This window comes from Micromys minutus, assembly GCF_963924665.1.
Source record: "Micromys minutus genome assembly, chromosome: 21".
In the NCBI taxonomy this organism is placed as follows: domain Eukaryota; kingdom Metazoa; phylum Chordata; class Mammalia; order Rodentia; family Muridae; genus Micromys; species Micromys minutus.
This window is the reverse complement of record NC_137956.1, coordinates 29085831-29102144: the sequence shown is the minus strand read 5'-3', so window position 1 is coordinate 29102144 and position 16314 is coordinate 29085831. Positions and strand designations below refer to the sequence as shown.

General features: G+C 43.3%; 1 protein-coding gene across 1 annotated transcript in view; it reads left to right on the top strand.

The window, feature by feature from the left end:
- CLSTN2 (calsyntenin 2) overlaps positions 1 to 1928 on the top strand; it is a gene marked incomplete at both ends in the record, with an annotated part of 550546 nt that extends 548618 nt beyond the window's left edge. The window contains one exon of the mRNA XM_080934098.1: positions 1868 to 1928. Within this exon, the coding sequence (XP_080790224.1) occupies positions 1868 to 1928 (61 nt within the window). The remainder of the gene's footprint in view (positions 1 to 1867) is intronic.
- Positions 1929 to 16314: the final 14386 nt, after the last annotated feature.

Genomic DNA, 16314 nt, shown 5'->3' with positions numbered 1-16314 from the left:
CTCCAACTTTCCCCCACCTCCACTAACCACCTCCCTAAGGCAAGAAGCATAACCAATGTGTCCCAAAATGCTAGCCCTTCCCTAAGGATGTAACCAACGCATCTAACGCACCGCATCTGGCTCAGCAAATGCTGAATTGAATAGAATCCCAGAGATCGCCTGGCCTCAGAGAACAAATGTAAAATGTTAAGACTCCCTGATAGAGAAAGTCGCCTCAATTCCAGTGTCAGTCTATAGTTGTCCTTGGCAAAATCACTAAGGAATGGAAGAAGAATGGAGGGGGGGGAAGGGCAGGTGACAATATTTTGTGGTTTCTCATGGAAGCTCATAGGGACTTTTTTTAAGTAAACTTTTCCAGGTAGAAACAGTAAAAGGGCTCCTCTCTGCTATACCAGGAGCAAGGGTGGTTAGGCCATGATGAGTCCCACTTTTTCCATACTGTGAGTCACAGGACTGAAGACATAGAGTTTTATTTGTTAATGAGCCCCAGCTCTTTGCCACTGACCCACCCCTTTTATCAGATATACTGTGGAAAGATTCATCACTGTGGAGCTCAATCCCCAATAGTGCGATGAGACAAGGGCAGCAGCCAGGAGAGCTTTCAGAATGCAGGCAGTGTATATTAATCACAGGAACAAAATCATGTTGGCTTTAATGTTTGCTTTCTTTTTTCTGGGAGTAAAAATGCACCTCTGTTACCTGGACCCTTTATACTGAGCATTTCAGAGCAGAACTGGGACACAAACATAAATATTGAGGGTTCTTTTCCTCAGCAGAATGAGCTGTCATTAAAAAAAAAAAAAAAAGAAGAAGAAGAAGATAAAAGGTGATTTCTGTTTGCAAGGGCAGGAAATCGGCCCACAGGATTTAGGTCTAGACTCCAGTGCCCCTGTGGAAAAAGGACAAAGATGTAGCCTCTACTCTCTGAAAGAATTCCTTGGGGGCCTAAGAGTAAGGGTTCAACTGGATAGGTGGCTCACACCACGGAGTGAAAGGCATGCATGCATCTCTGGAGGCAAACGTGCATCCATCCTGGTCATCAAGGAAGCTGAGTTATGGTTCTCACTACCACCCATCCTCCACGATGCAAAGGAGCCCTGGCACTCTGGAGAGTACTGATGGCCCTTTCACAGACACACACAGAGGATTGAAAACACAGCAAAAGAAAGTTAGACTTGGCACCCAGGTGAATCCTTTCAATAGGAAGGGAAGAGATATTGAAGGAGAAGGTGGTAGAGTTGGAGAATAAACTGGAAGCTGATTGGGAGGAACAGCATCAGAAGCAACCAGGAAGCCAGAGCACTGCTCTATATGTAAACTTATTCATGTGTTAGGGGAATCATGGGTAAAGAATGCCATGTGACCACAGAGGCAGTTCCTGCGATTGCTTTACAAGTCAGAGGTACTGGAAGCAGATGACAAATCAATGAACTTATCAGTTTCCAACCTTATCTGCTTCCAAGAAAGAGCTGTTGGTGCCCTAAGCTGAAAGGCATGGCAGGCAATTGGAGAAAAACAGATGGAGAATAGAAAGAGGAAAGCTTCTGTAGAAGCCAGTTGTTCCCAAGGAAACTAGTAGTTAATAGAGTAGGCCTTGTTGTGTTACTGCATGTTCATTGTGATATCTGTAAGAAGGAGTCAGAATGTGAGACAGATGTGTGAGGGCATTAATTTAGAGAATTGGAGTAATAAGTATAAAATACCAGACACAACTGGGTGAAGAGCAACTCATAATATATATGTATGTACACATATACATGTACATATGCATATCTATAATATGGAAGTAGATACATAACAGTGAAGTCATTGGTCCCAATAAACTTTAATTCTCCAGATGCCTTAGGTCATTCTTATTTGCTTTTAGCTCTCAACGCCCTGAAAGGAGTACCTGGAGCACGGCAGGAGTCATAAACATTTGGAAGTGAAGCACCTAGCTTGTTCTTACTTGGAGAAGAGCCGGTAGATCACTGAACTCCATACTGACTGAGTCATATAGAAGCAGGTCAACCACGCAGCTCTCCTAGCTTAGAGAAACCTTTGTGAATTTTCATACTCTGTGCAGTAGACAGTGGTGGACGCTAGGTCTGGGTCTTAGGCAGTGAACAGTGACCGTGTTGCACATACTTGCTTGCACACATTTAGAACACATCTAAATAACACCCACAATGCTGTTTCTACAAAGTAGAGTCTGCCCGACCTACCATTGTCTCTGTCTTTCCCTAAAGTACTTGCTAAATACTGTTCACTCCATCATCTTCTGCCGTTGATGCTGGGACTAAATATACAGGTTCTGGGTTCAGCCAACCTCAGACCCTTCCCTCCTCCTTTCATCTCTGGAGATGATGTCACCATTTCAGAGCCTTGTATGAAAAACCTGTTTGTTCCCAACTCCTCAACCTCAGTGCATGGGAAAGGCCTGAGGTGGACAGGCTGCTGGAGCCTAGAGAGAGCAGTCTCACTGTATGCAATCACTTTCCACCTGCACCTGGCTGGAAAGTTGCCTAATGGTTAGTGCAGCTGTAGTGTCTTTACCTGGAACCCGCTGCGCTTGGGGATTGTGTGTTCTTGGCACACAGCAGACTTCTGAGCCTTGTGAACTGCCTCTAAGAATGAATCTCCTTAGTCTACAAAATGTATTTATTTGGTAACTATGCTACTGTGTATGTATGAGTCTGATACAATGCAAGCCTTGAAATGTCTTACTAAAAGGACTTACCAATTCATCGAAAAATGAATCCAGCTTCAGAACAGCAAATTATGTTGTTGGTCAGTAAGGTTGTCCAGCCACAAGGGACCAGAGAAAAATCCTCCCTTCCCCTCCCTTTCCTTGACACTCTCTCCCTGCCTAATTGCCCTACTGATTCTAACTAATGCAGAGTGAAGGGTGCTGAGAGAGTACATGTACATAAAGATTTAAGAGGGAAATAACCTCTGGGAGAAATCAGTTGAGTTTCTTCCCATGGTTGTGATCGTATCATGCCTGAATCCCAATCTTTACATTTCTAACAATTTCGATTCTTGGAGTTTCTGAGTAATTTGTTAAATGCCTATTCAACACAGACAGATATTTATTTTCAGCCTTGGCTTATAAATGCCTACAAACTGATTCATGTCGGTGGTCATTATGACACTTCTGTGAATTGGTTGAATAAATATGATTTTAGAATTTCACAGTATCGATGACTTCGGAGAGTTTTTATTGTGCAGACATGTGGTGGGATGAGAGGCTGCGTGCTGCTTTGTCTGGGTCAGTATTGGAAGTATTGACCTTGGAGACAACTACAAAGGTGATTGGAGTGAAATGGGGCATTTATTGAGTACCTACAAGTTGCTGGAGCGGTGAACCCTAAGATAGGATATTCTTCCTGGTAACTATCAGAAAAGTATGAGACCCAATGGAATCATAATGCTTCGTGGACAAAGTGACCCACCTGCCTTCCACCAATGCCCTGCTAGCTAGCATCCTCTCCTCTTCCTTCTCAGATGGATGTGAAAACAAAAGGGATGAGCCTTTTCTTTTCTCTGGGAAGAGCAGCTTTATCACCCTCTCTTCCTTTCCTGACACCCCACCAAAACCCACCTCCACCATCTTACCCCAAGGGGCAGATCCTTGTACATAACCATCAAGCATACTGTCAGCGTTATTCCCACTTGATGTCAAGCTGACATATTTGTCATGCTGAGTTATATTTTCTCTTTTGCATCACAGAGTCAATAAAGAGACAAAGAGGCCTTGATCTGATAAGTGGAGCTTTATTGGTTCACCTTGATAATTTGTGCATATACCCCATCCATGCCCTTCTCTTTCAAGGTAGAAAAACTACTTACCTATGACACCATTGTACCTTAACAGTCTCACTGACCCTTTGCCTTGTTTGTACAGTGTTGATAATGGAACCTTACCTAAAGCATCCTCGGGATTATTAAATGAGCTAACACCTTCAAATGTCTGCCACGGTGTCCAGACCTTCAGGTATTCCCTTAAGTAAGTTTCAACAAGTCCATTCAACACTCCAAAATAATATGCAGTGTGGGTCACATTTCATCCACTTAGATCTCCCTGCATTCTCTCACTGAGTGAATGCATTCATTCATTGAGTGACAGGTGCTCTCCTCACCTGCTCAATGGAGACTGCAGAGAGGAAGGAATAAAGCCAGGAGTGATGTACACATGTTTTCTAAGGGTTTAATTGGGTCCAACACTTTACCAAATATTTTCCAATTTAATTCTTCCAATGACTTCAGAAAAAAGCACATCCTCATTTCGTGAATGAAAAAGTGGATCCCAGAGCCATCAGCTGTCCTGTTTGAGGCTACACAGCTGATGACACACAAAGAAGATGTTCTGAGTCCTGTGCTGGTCCCACAAAACCAAATGCCTGCACACACTGAGGATTGCCAGCTTTGGAGAATCGAATGTTGCCTTTTCAAATGCCAAACGTGCAAGGTGCCAGAGCCGGTGACAAAGGCTTGTTTCCCTTTCCAGCACCCTGGACTAAAAACCACCACCCCCAACACAACCGATACAAGGTACATTCCACTCCGCCAGTCAAAAATTTTAAAAACTGTTAAAAAATGTGAAACAAGGAATGACCAACAGCCAACAGGAGAACACATCAATGTGTGCAAATATGCACCTAGAACCTAGGTCAAACATGTCTCCTCTCCAAGAACAGTGACACCAGAAAATGATCTCAGGACCCCCATGTCCTGAGACCTCAAAATGTCCTGGGGACATTGGGACATGGGGACTCAGAGAATTGTGGAACCTTCGGTCACTTTTCCAGTCATTGCCTAAAGATACCCACTGCTCCTCACAGGGTATCTGGACTTACAGACTAGTGGAAGAGAGAGAAATAATTAAATGGGCTTATCAATAAGTTCATGTCTGCACTTGCCATGAGATCTACAATGAGGCACATCTGAAGCCATGAGCAATGTCTGTCTAGAGCCATGAGCAACATCTGCAGAAGAATACAAGATATTCACAGACTCTTGAGATACTCGTGGGTCTGAGCCTTTAGAGGCCTCTAGAAGCCTACTATAAACTAGGTCACAGTAATCAGGAAGAATCTTTGCCTCCCTTTCTTCTCTACATCTCTTCCTTGGAGGTATTCACTCCACAATGCTCCTGTATTTCCTCCAGGGCCATCTGTCAAGTCGCCACCTGAAGGCACCACAGTGAATGTGTGGCGCAGGTGTGGGAGCCATCCACCTGGGCGTGGATTTTATCACTCAAGGCTATGTTGCTCACCTGCTGAAACTGGCTGCAAGACCTTAAGCCCATGTGAAACCAATGTGCGTGGCTCTTGACACGTCCCGTGAGCTGCACAGAGCCCCTGCCACAATTCTTGCCCTGTAGAATTTTGCAGTCCCGGGCTCATGCATGCATTCATAAGACTTAGCTAGACATGGGGATATGGACAGCGAAAGTCATCACAGACAAACAGTCTGCTTTCTGGAAAATGTGGCCATTTATCTACAGTGCAGGTGATGGACAGCCATGAGCTGCCTCTGACAAGACTTTAGACGCTGGGAAGACTGCATTGTGGATTTTCCTTATGTGAATAAATGATAAAGCAATGCTTCATTTTATACAAATACATCACTCTGTCACTTGGAAGGAGAGCACTTGGGTTCTAAAATGCTCTTCATGCACACGCTTTCGCAACAGCTGCCGGAACACTACCATCAAAGCCTGCTTCTAACACATTTTGACCCAAACACAACTTGAAGCAGATTCTCTCGCTCGCAGGAGCCTCCCACTCAGGAAATGTGTTCTGTGTGGAGCAGGAACAGAATTCTCAGTAGCAAGACCTCTGGTGAGGGATTTCACAGATGGGTGTGGTCTGTGTGTGTGTCCAGCGTGTGTGGATCAGGTTTTGCCGCCAGATTTTCTCAGCTCGTTTGGTAAATATTGTGTCTGGACTGATGAAGGGGCGAGTATTCCCAAGTGTGCCTCTCTGCGTTGCGATACAGAAGAGACACCTCTGGCAAAATAAAATAAATGTAAGGTAACAGTTTCTAAAATGTGTGCTGGCTGGGGTGAGGGAGCAGGCTCAGCCCACACCCTCAGCCCACTGGGAATGCAATCCAGGCTTCTGCAGTGAGGGCCTCTGGAGGATTTGGCTCTGTATGCAGAAAGTCTTAACCCAAAACAGATGGCCGGGAATGTATTCTCTTGACATAAGTGTTCCCTGGGGAGAGATAACAGACTAGCCTGGGGGTGTTTGCCTCCTGGGTGAGAGACATAGAATGAGAAGAAAGCCCAAGGATGTACACACTCAGAACGGTGCCATTTATACATACATTGTATGGCTACAGAATTTACATTTTTGTATGAAAAATACTCCTCAAATTACATCTGTTTTAGGTCAAATCAGAACAACCTTTAGGCCTTCAGAACAACCATAAAGTTGTTGAACTCTGTGAAGTCTTATTTTGACTGATGCACAAGTCTTATTTTGGCCAATAGGATGGAGATAAAACTTGGAGAGGAAAGGGGAAGTCAATGAGGAAGACACGGCGGCAGCCAAGTCAGCCCCTCAGCTCTCTTCGGTTCCTTTATAGATTCCACTGACTACCTGCCCCTAGAGGCACTGCAGGTGTGGCTCTGCTGTGTCACATGTGCGTCAGTAGGTGACAGAGAAGAGAGAGGCTATGTCTACACTCTGTTCTGACCTGTGAGCATCTGAATTAGTAACCTAGCATCCCCTGAGAAAGGCAAGCCTGAAACATCCAGCACCAGGGACCATGGACAGAAAGCAATCATGAGATGGCCACCGGTCCAGCTCAGGTAGGACCCCCCTATGGCTCCCAAGATAGGGAGCAAGCAGACTAGAAGAAACCCCCTTCCCTGTGCCCACTGCCTGGCACTGAGGGCTCCTGGTGAAGAAGGGGCCTGAGATAGACGACCCTTGCATGGGTCACTTGGGCAGCCAGGCCAGGAAAGAAGCAAACCTGAGACAACCACCAGTCAGGCCTGGAGGGACAGGCAGACCATGTCTGAGATGAGCCCTGGCCTGCTCCATAATGTGCAAGCAGGGTATAGAACTCCTGAAACCACTCCTGAGACAGCTCCAGACACCCGGAGACTGCAGGAGCCTCTAAGAGGTGCAAGTAATTGGTGGGAAAATGGAAGAGAAAGAGAAAGAGAAAGGTGTGGGCACAGTGAGGAGACACAGAACTGGAGACCGGAGGGTAGTGAGGAACAGCCTGACGTAAGTAGCCAGTGATGCCACATAGGACCAGAGTGGGATCCTGACCCATGCTACCATCAAGGGCCACGTGTAGGTTCCTAAGCATGAAGTGGTAGGGGTCTGTTACCAGACAGATGTTCCTGGTTTGTGCTGCCATCCAAGGACATACTAATGTCTGAGGGCAGTGCAGAACTGGACCCACTCCTCACCTGGGCATCACAGAAGAGCTAGCCCTGGGGCCATAAGAGCAGGAGAGATGAGCCCTGGCCAGCTTCAGTACTCGGGGCACATTGCAGGAGTTATGGATGAGCCCCGTCCCCGGGATAGAAACCTGGGACACACGGCCCTACCACTTGTGCTTGTCTTCCATGCTACATCATGGACAAGGGAGAGATAATCTTCCTTCCTTCCCCTTCCCCAACCCACCTGCAACAGACTGGAGATCTGGCTCTGGGGTCATGAGAGCAAGAGAGCTGTCCCCGCACCCTACCTAGGCAACACAGGAGAGCTGACCATGATGGCACGGTACAGCTGGCCCTGAGGGTGTGGCTGTGGGAGAGCCAGCCCTGCCTCTTGTCTGCTATGTAGTGACATGGATGCCTTCTTCCTCTTCCTTATCCCTTGCCATTTCTGGCATGAAAGAGATCTGGTCCTCGGATTATGAGAGTGGGAGAACTAGCCATGTCTGTCAAGGGCTGCAACATGCAAAAGAGCTGTTGTGGGCATGTGGGCAGCAGAGTAGACCTAGTCTTGGTAGAGCAAAGGTTACTGGTGAACCAGCCCTGAGGGCATAAAAGCAGAAGAGACAGTGTGTTGAGCAACTCAGACACCTCTCAGGTCCTGATCCAGGGCTTTGAATTGGCCCACACCAACATCTACCCCATTCATGAACCGCTAGAGTACATGAAGGGGACCGTCCTCCAGATCAAAATCTACAGGATCTCCATGACACAGGGCAACCACAGGCTATGCAAGGGGAGTCCCGGTGAGGATCCAGTACAGAGTAGCAGAAGCCAGAGGCCTCACCAACAAGGCATCGAAATGGGCATTTGTAGGCAAAGAAGTGTGGACAAAAGGGTACACTGTGGGACAGACACACTGTGACACTATAGCTTTAACAACAAGATTTTTTTTCTCTGTTGGTGGGTGGTTTACAAGGGTAGGAAATGAGTGGGATTAGGTTACATGATGTAAAATTGATAAAGAATCAATAAAAGTTTAAAAAAAAAATTCAATTGACTGTAAAAACAGAAATAACTCAAAAATGGCAGAAAAACACTCTAAGGCTTCATCAGCTTAAGAATGATAGTACACATACACACACAAGGGGAACAAGGGGAACATAGAGAGTGAAGGGGGAGAAACGGGGGTGGAGAGAGATGGAGAGGGAGATGGAAAAGGGGAGGGAAAGACAAAGAGACTGAGAGAGGAGATTTTTTTTTAATTACCCACTCTCAAAAATCTGCAGTTAAAAACTACACGATTATTATATAACTGAAGTGATCATTCAAAATTATCAGAAACACCTATGCATGTGTGAGAGCTAGACAAGCAGAGAGGCAGACAGACAGCAAGAATGACTAATTAAAGCCTAGGTGTTCAAAACAGGATCCCACACATCTAAAAGTGTTGTTTAAATTCTTTAGATATCATTATCAAAATCTACAAGACATTGTTCACCAGCTAAAAAGGGACCACAGTGATTCTTCAGAACTCAATAGAACATTTGGCAAAAAAAGAATAGCTAATTCACAGAAGGAGCTTGAGAGACTAAAAAGCACATAAAATATTCTCAAAGTCATTGATAATTTTACAAATACAAATTTAGCATCACAGGTCCATCACCTTGGGACAACCCAGAAAGAGAGTAGAGGCAAAGTTGGTGAGGCCCAGAAACCTTCTCTCGTGCACTTCTGATGAGAACAAAGTCAAAGACAATGGCTCCTGAAATCCAGGAATTCCTTCTTGACAATCCCTGAGAAACTTTCAGCTGTTCATGAGTGAATAACGTAACGTGAAATGCTACGTCAAGGCGTCTGGGCAGATAGGTAATAGTATGTGGAGCAGATTGTGCAGTAGAGCTGAGTAAGACGATGCTAGACGGACACAGTTCCACACACCCTGCCGTCTTCTCTTTCAAGACTCAGCACCTCCTCTCTCCAGATTCCAGGAATGTCCGCTGGCTTCCCTCTATTTGGCCTGATTCACCCTGTTCTTCCCAGTGTTCAGTTCTGAAGATATTATCCATAAACCCTCTCCAGGCCCATGTCTACCTCAAAGTCTATTCAAGGAAAGCCCAACATAAGACACTGCAACATGGGAAAATCATGTGAGCACATTTACAAAGAAGGAAAATTAAGTGATAGAAGGATTTCTAACCCACTGGTGTTAATAATAAATGAATAGATACTCATAAAACTATTCATGTTCTAAAAATGTAGACATATAAAAAAATATCAATACAACAAAAAACTGGCTACATGAGGGACCCAGGCACGTAAGAAGAACGAGTCCTTTAAGAGAGACTACTTATGACATTTTGAAACACGAATCAAGAGGTTCAGCCAATAAGTCCTGTTACAAATGAGATTAAAATTGGCACAAACTTCAGTTGATGAAAAATAAATGACAGGGAGTTCAGGACACAGAACTGTATACAGGGACAGCAAGGGTTTCCACAACCTTTATGTTAACACTATTAACAGGTTTAAAAAGAAAGAACGCAATCACTGCAACCCACTTGCTTCTGGAAGGATCCAGAGCCTCTCGCAACCTCTGTTTCCAGTATAGCACTCAGCTTTCAGACTGGCTAGTCCTGAATCAGTTTCCTCCAGTCTGCCCTGTATGTCTCATCAGAGCAAGTACAGCCAACTGCTGTGCACTTCACAGAATTATTCTAGAACTTGTATCATTGTGATATTTCTTTACCAAAACTATGGACTAGAGAGATGTAGCCCCATGCCTCCAAATGTCAAACACAAGCAGTGTTTGCTAGTAACAAAAGAAGTTAGTCTCTGATAGAGCCTTAACTCATCTGGGTGACCATGACAGCTCAATCTTCAACAGAACTCCTTGCCTCCTTTTTCTTGTAAGCTTTTGTCACCACAAGGCTGCCATTTTCATGTGGCACATGAGGCTCTAGACTTCGGAAAGAGGCCAGTCATTCCAGAAGCTGACCTGTCAGGAGAGGAGGTCGTCTAGGAGACACTTATTCCCTTCCCTCCTGCTATCAGGCTGTTGATACAATGAAGCCCAAAGACTCAAATTTTCCTGGAAATATCATGCTGGGGGAAAGAAAAGAAGAAGCCAACATACAAATGAGGCGGAGAAATGTATCTTCCAGGAAGAGATTTCATAGGTTTTTGACAGCCAGTGAAACCAAAACCTTGGTTTTGAAGCTAAGGTAACCATGGACAAAAGAGATCTGAGACGATGGGACTGTGATGAACATGATCAAGGAGGGGCACACATTGGCCAGTACCACTATGTTATACACATCCTTGCCCTCTATTTAAACTCCGTGTCGGCACCCCAAAGACACAGTGGTCACTGCGGCCCATTGTTTGTTCTTCTTCCTAATGTTGCCACATTCAACAAACCTCCATCCACCCCTCCCAAGGTTGTCTTTTTAATTAGACATTAAATGCTCGGGACCAGTGACTGCTTAGTTTGTTGAAGCTGCCAGAGCACAAGCTTTCAATACCACTCCCAGATCGACCTTCAGAAGCTTCCTGTGAGCCATGCAACTCGTGGCCTGGGAACTATCAGTGAGCAAGAGACTCCGGCTGTGGATTCCACGTAAGCAAGACTAAAAGAACCAAGGCATATTCTTCAGGACTAAACAGGGAGAGGCAACAATTTATAGTCTGGGTAGCCATGGCACACTGGATTCGCATTGCAGTGTTTTTTTTTGGGGGGGGGGTGTTTGTTTTGTTTTGTTTTGGGGTTTTTTTGTTTTGTTTTGTTTTGCTTTGTTTTGTTTGTATTGGTCTGTTTGCATCTGTGAGATTTCTCCTGCCAAATTACCAAAGAGTCCTTCTCATCTTATGAAAAATATAATCATGTGTCACCTATGGAAGATGATCACATTGAACCTGAGAGGAATCCAGCATATTCTCTTTATAGGGGAATAAAACAGAACCAGAGATCAACTAGAAATCACTTTAATGTTTGAACAAAATGAAATCACTTAAAAGTTTGAATGGAATAGTTTAATAATTCTTTCAGAATTTCAGACAATGTGTTTGGTCACATTTACCCCATCCATTCCCAAAACTCCTCCCAGGTTTACCTCCACCTCCCTAGCCCCCAACCCCAGCTTCATGTAGATTTTATTTGTTTTAACAAAACACAAAGTCCAGATTGTTTTGCTTATGTACTCCTGGGCATAGGACCAAATGGAACATAGTTGACCTACTGTGGGCCATATCCTTAAATAAACGACTCTTCCTTCCCCCCAAATCATCAACTATTTGTAGGTCCTCAGTTATGGATCAGAACTTGTGGTCCTTTCCTATTCTACTCTAGAATATTGTCTGTCTTGAGCTCTTGTGCAGGCAACCACCACTGCTGTGAGTTCATGAGTACAGCTAAGTTCTGCGCCATGTGCACACACACACACACACACACACACACACACACACACACACACACACACGTACACCAGCCTTTGGCTAAACAGTCTTTTTCTCTCCTCTTTCATTACCGCCCCTGAGCCTTGGTCATGAAGGATGCTAGGATATCCCATGTGTGGCTGATCACTCCACTGCATTTGTTCTCACACTGTAGCAGTTGTGAGTTTCTGCCTTAACCGCTGTCCACTGCATGAAGAAACTTATCTGATGAGGTCTGACAGCTCTACTTATTTATGAGTATAGAGACATGAATTCAAAAGGCAATTTGATACTATGTCAATTTAGCACAATACAATAGTAGGTTCAAGCATGGGTTCCTGGCCAGACGAACGGTACCAGGCAAGTGTGGAGTGGGTTTTGAACATAATTTTTAAAAGTTGTTGGTTGTCCAGTATCATCCATGCCACAATTGCGTCCATGGTCTCTCTTGCCACAGTGGTCAGTACTGTAGTTCACAGAGTTCACGCTAGGTACAATGGTGACCTCTCCCCACCCCACGCAACCTACCAGCACTTTCTGATTCCATGACAACAAGCCAGCATGGGGAAAGTTTCATGGCAAGTGCAAATTTGATTTCTGCATGTCCTGTGACCAAGGTGAAATCATTTAAAATATTACATATACACTTGTGGGTGCGTATGTGAGTTTTTAACTATGTAAGAAGGTTTACCTGATCACTGTATGTTCTCCTTTCGATCTCCACAGCTGCCTTTGCTGCCTGTCTACTTAACTCAGCTTTGCCGAGTAAGAGGAGGTCTGCAGGAAAAGGCATTCCTGAGTTAGACAGCAAAGCTTTGTTTAAAGGTAGCTGTTACCTTCTCTTTCTTCTCCATTTCCGAGGGGGAGCATGGATGAAGTTTCAAGACCACCAGCCACTTTGTAAGGGCAAAGATCTCATGCCTGATGCTCTAAGTACTGAGAGTAACAAACTAGCAGGTGTGAACTGGTACGTGCTGGTTCTGGATCGCGGTCCTCCCACCTCCTCCCACTGCTCAGCAAACACTAACTAGTTGGTTGCCACTGACAGCTTGCACTCTTGACACATTACTTTTTTTTCTGTAGAGACTTGGATTTATCTCATATTTTGATAATCCTGTGAACTTAGTACTGTTCCACAGTATATATACATCCTATAGAACAATTACATTTTGAGTTTTAAGATGATGCTAAGACATTATAAATGTAGAGATAAATAGGTTATAGGTTAAGTTTCTCCTGAATTTCCAATATAAAATATATAACTAAATGTCAAGCCCTACTTTAAACAAATATTTCTCAAAAATGTTTTTTTAAAAGTCTGCTTGCGACATGACCAGGAGGGAAATGACAAAACATATTTCTAAAAAACCCTAAGTCATGATTCTCACCAATACAAGCATCTATTCAGTCCCAAGAAACTAGATATGCTGCTAGGATGAAGCTGTACTTTAATAATTCAACACAGTTTTAAACATCATCTCTTCATAATGGAGTAACTGATGTGCTACAAAAAATATGGCAACACTTTAAAATTATACTGTGGCAAAATAATATGAACCTAAGAAAATTATAACAATATTAACATTTCTTCCATGGATTAAAAAAAAATTTCAAGTTGGAGAAAAAGTATTACTTTCTATCATACATGTGAAATGTGATCTAGAGAAAGAGAAAGAGAGGGGTGGGGGAGGGAGAGAGAGAAAAAACTCAGAACTATCACAAGGGGAAAAAAATCTTATATATAAGCTTTATTTTCTCTAAATCAGTAATTCCAAATTATAAAGTTTTTTATTGAATGCTTTTAATTCAAAAGAAATAAAAATTGTATCATATAATAAAAGTAGGAAATTTAACAATTTATAGTCTAATAATTTCATTATAAAATTTAATGAGAAAAATGATAAATTTTGTTGAAATTCAGTCCTTTATGAGTGACCATGTTTTCTCTTTGTGTACAGTTAGTACAGAAGGAAAGGCTAGAAATATATTATGGCACATTTTAATTATTCCAAGATGGAGATTTATAGTAAATGCAAAGTAGCTCTTTATGGCTATGATTTTTCTTATTTTCATATAAAAACAACAATAGAAATGGTCTAGTTATTCTTAATTACACTGATATTGGAAAATACATAACATCTCAAATAACTAGTTCAAAAAAATAAATTGCTTCTGATAAAACCAGACTTTGGAAAATTATATAGGTGCATCTCCATTTCACTTTGTCCAGACAATGTTAAGGCAACCATTTTAGTAACATGTGTTAATATGAATTGTAAGGCATCTTCCTACTAATTTGCTGGTGTTTTCTTGCCTTGCAGATTCGCTTTTAGGAATCTGGATTCCTATAAGATGGGATGTGACAAAGGCGTGTGCTTGCCATATACAGACATGCAAATTCCATGCAGTTAGATGTGACTGCACGGCCAGCCCTGGTTGAAGGATGTAGATCAAAACAGTTGTCATCCTAGCCCTCAGTCCCCTGGGGTGGTCTTTGGGGAGGAGGTGAGAACAGACTCCAGGAGCAGACATGGAGATATTGACTGTCTTTACACCCTCCACCTATGTCCTGTTTGTCCATAACTGCTCATTCTGCATAGTTGGCATCAGCCAATTGGCTGCCCTGGTCACGTGCTCTGTCATCTCCGGGTGCCTGGCAGGTCCTGAGGTTAGTAAATGTAGAAGTGCGTGCTACTTGCTGTGCATGCGTGGCTCACTGCAGACCACTGGTCAGAATGTGCTAACTCACTCCTCCTACAAATAGTGGCTAAGTGTCTCTTCTGAGGCAAAGCATTTTAGAACATCAGAGCCAGCATGTGACAGAGAATCAAACCCACCCTTTTTCCTGAAAAGAGAAACCAGGGAAAGTGTTCAGATGACAAAGATTCAAGAAGGTAGATTTCAGTCAGCCTGGATCCCCAAGTAAACATGTAGGGAACAATCCTCAGCAGCAGCCGAAGGTAGATGTGCAGTGATAAGAAACGTTTCTTGTATTCAGTTATCCAATTCTAGTCTGGTTAATTAATTAAGATAATGATTGTATGTCTTTATGTAAAGAGTTCAACAGAAACTAACTAAAATTAGAGTTCATATTGTAAATACTCATGTATGTTCTTAAGCTAGTTCTCGGTTATAGGTCACAGAGACACGGTTATCAGAAAACACCAATAAATTCTGGAGTGTATATTTAAATGTGTTCTATATTTACTGCACAAAATGCCTGCAAGCATCAAGTACTCAGCCCTGTGCTTTTGCATCTCTTTAGGTCACTGTGGGGAATGAAAGAAAATAGAAGTATTTTTTTTCTTCTAAATTGTCAGTACAATAATCACATAATGCCAACATGGAAAACTGTTTTCAACTATAAAACTTAAGCATGTTTAGACCATTTGAGTCACATCAGTTGGGAAGTGTTCTTTGAAAACTCTCTGATCATATCCTACTGTAAAATTATGTTCATATTCAGAAAAGAAAAGAAAAAAAGAGGGGAGGGAGGGAATAAGAAAGAAAGGAAAGAAGAAAGAAAAAGAGAGAAAGGAAAGAAAAGAAGAAAAGAAAAGAAGGAAGGAAGGAAGGAAGGAACAAAGGAAGGAAGGAAGGAAGGAACAAAGGAAGGAAGGAAGGAAGGAAGGAAGGAAGGAAGGAACCAGGGGAGGAATTTTTTTCAGCACTCACTCTACACCTTTTTCTCATCCCTCCTCTTCTGTGCCTTCAGAGTGCTGTGTCACAGTGTTGTATATCCTGGTCCAGATCCTACACACCACAGTCTTTCCTTTGGAGTGTTCATTCTTCATTCTGGCAGATTCCTCACTGCAGGAGCAGCTGATCCAGGGGTGGACATTTTCACTTAGATGACCTACAGGTTCTTAGAAGAACCTCAAAATCTCAAGCAGCTAATGATTGTCCTCCAACACCCCTTCTTTTCCCTCCCCCTCCATTTATTTCCTCCTCCCTCCGCCCCTCCCTCTCCCAACACCTTATATTCATACCTTCTCTTCCCATACACAGCTGACACTGGTGTGGAAGCCGATACCAGCTCTCTAGAGGCCTCTACTAGGTATAGCCAGAAACCGGACTTAGATTGCAGAAAAGAATTTCAGGATGAATGGGTATCAGTCAAAGTTGGTGTTCATGAAAGACAGCATGATATGGATGGAACTAGAGTGAGGAAGACTTCCCCTGAGCTACCTTAACAGAGGTTATAAATATGGTTTTGTGTCTTGTGTCTTTCGATATTACACTGAGTTCAGGATGAACTTAATACTAAGTTTAAGGATTAAGGCTTACAATTTAAAGAGAATGAGTTGGTTTGCACATTTCTCTTAGATAAATAATTTCCTGCACAGTGTGCCTGGGACTGAAACACAACTTAGACGTCACAGGGGTGTAAGACACATGCTTCCCTTCTAACAAGAGTGACCATTGTCATCCTGCTGTCATTGTCCCTCTGTCTATCCCTCACTCCTCTATGGGCAAGGACAAAAGTGTATTCTCCATGA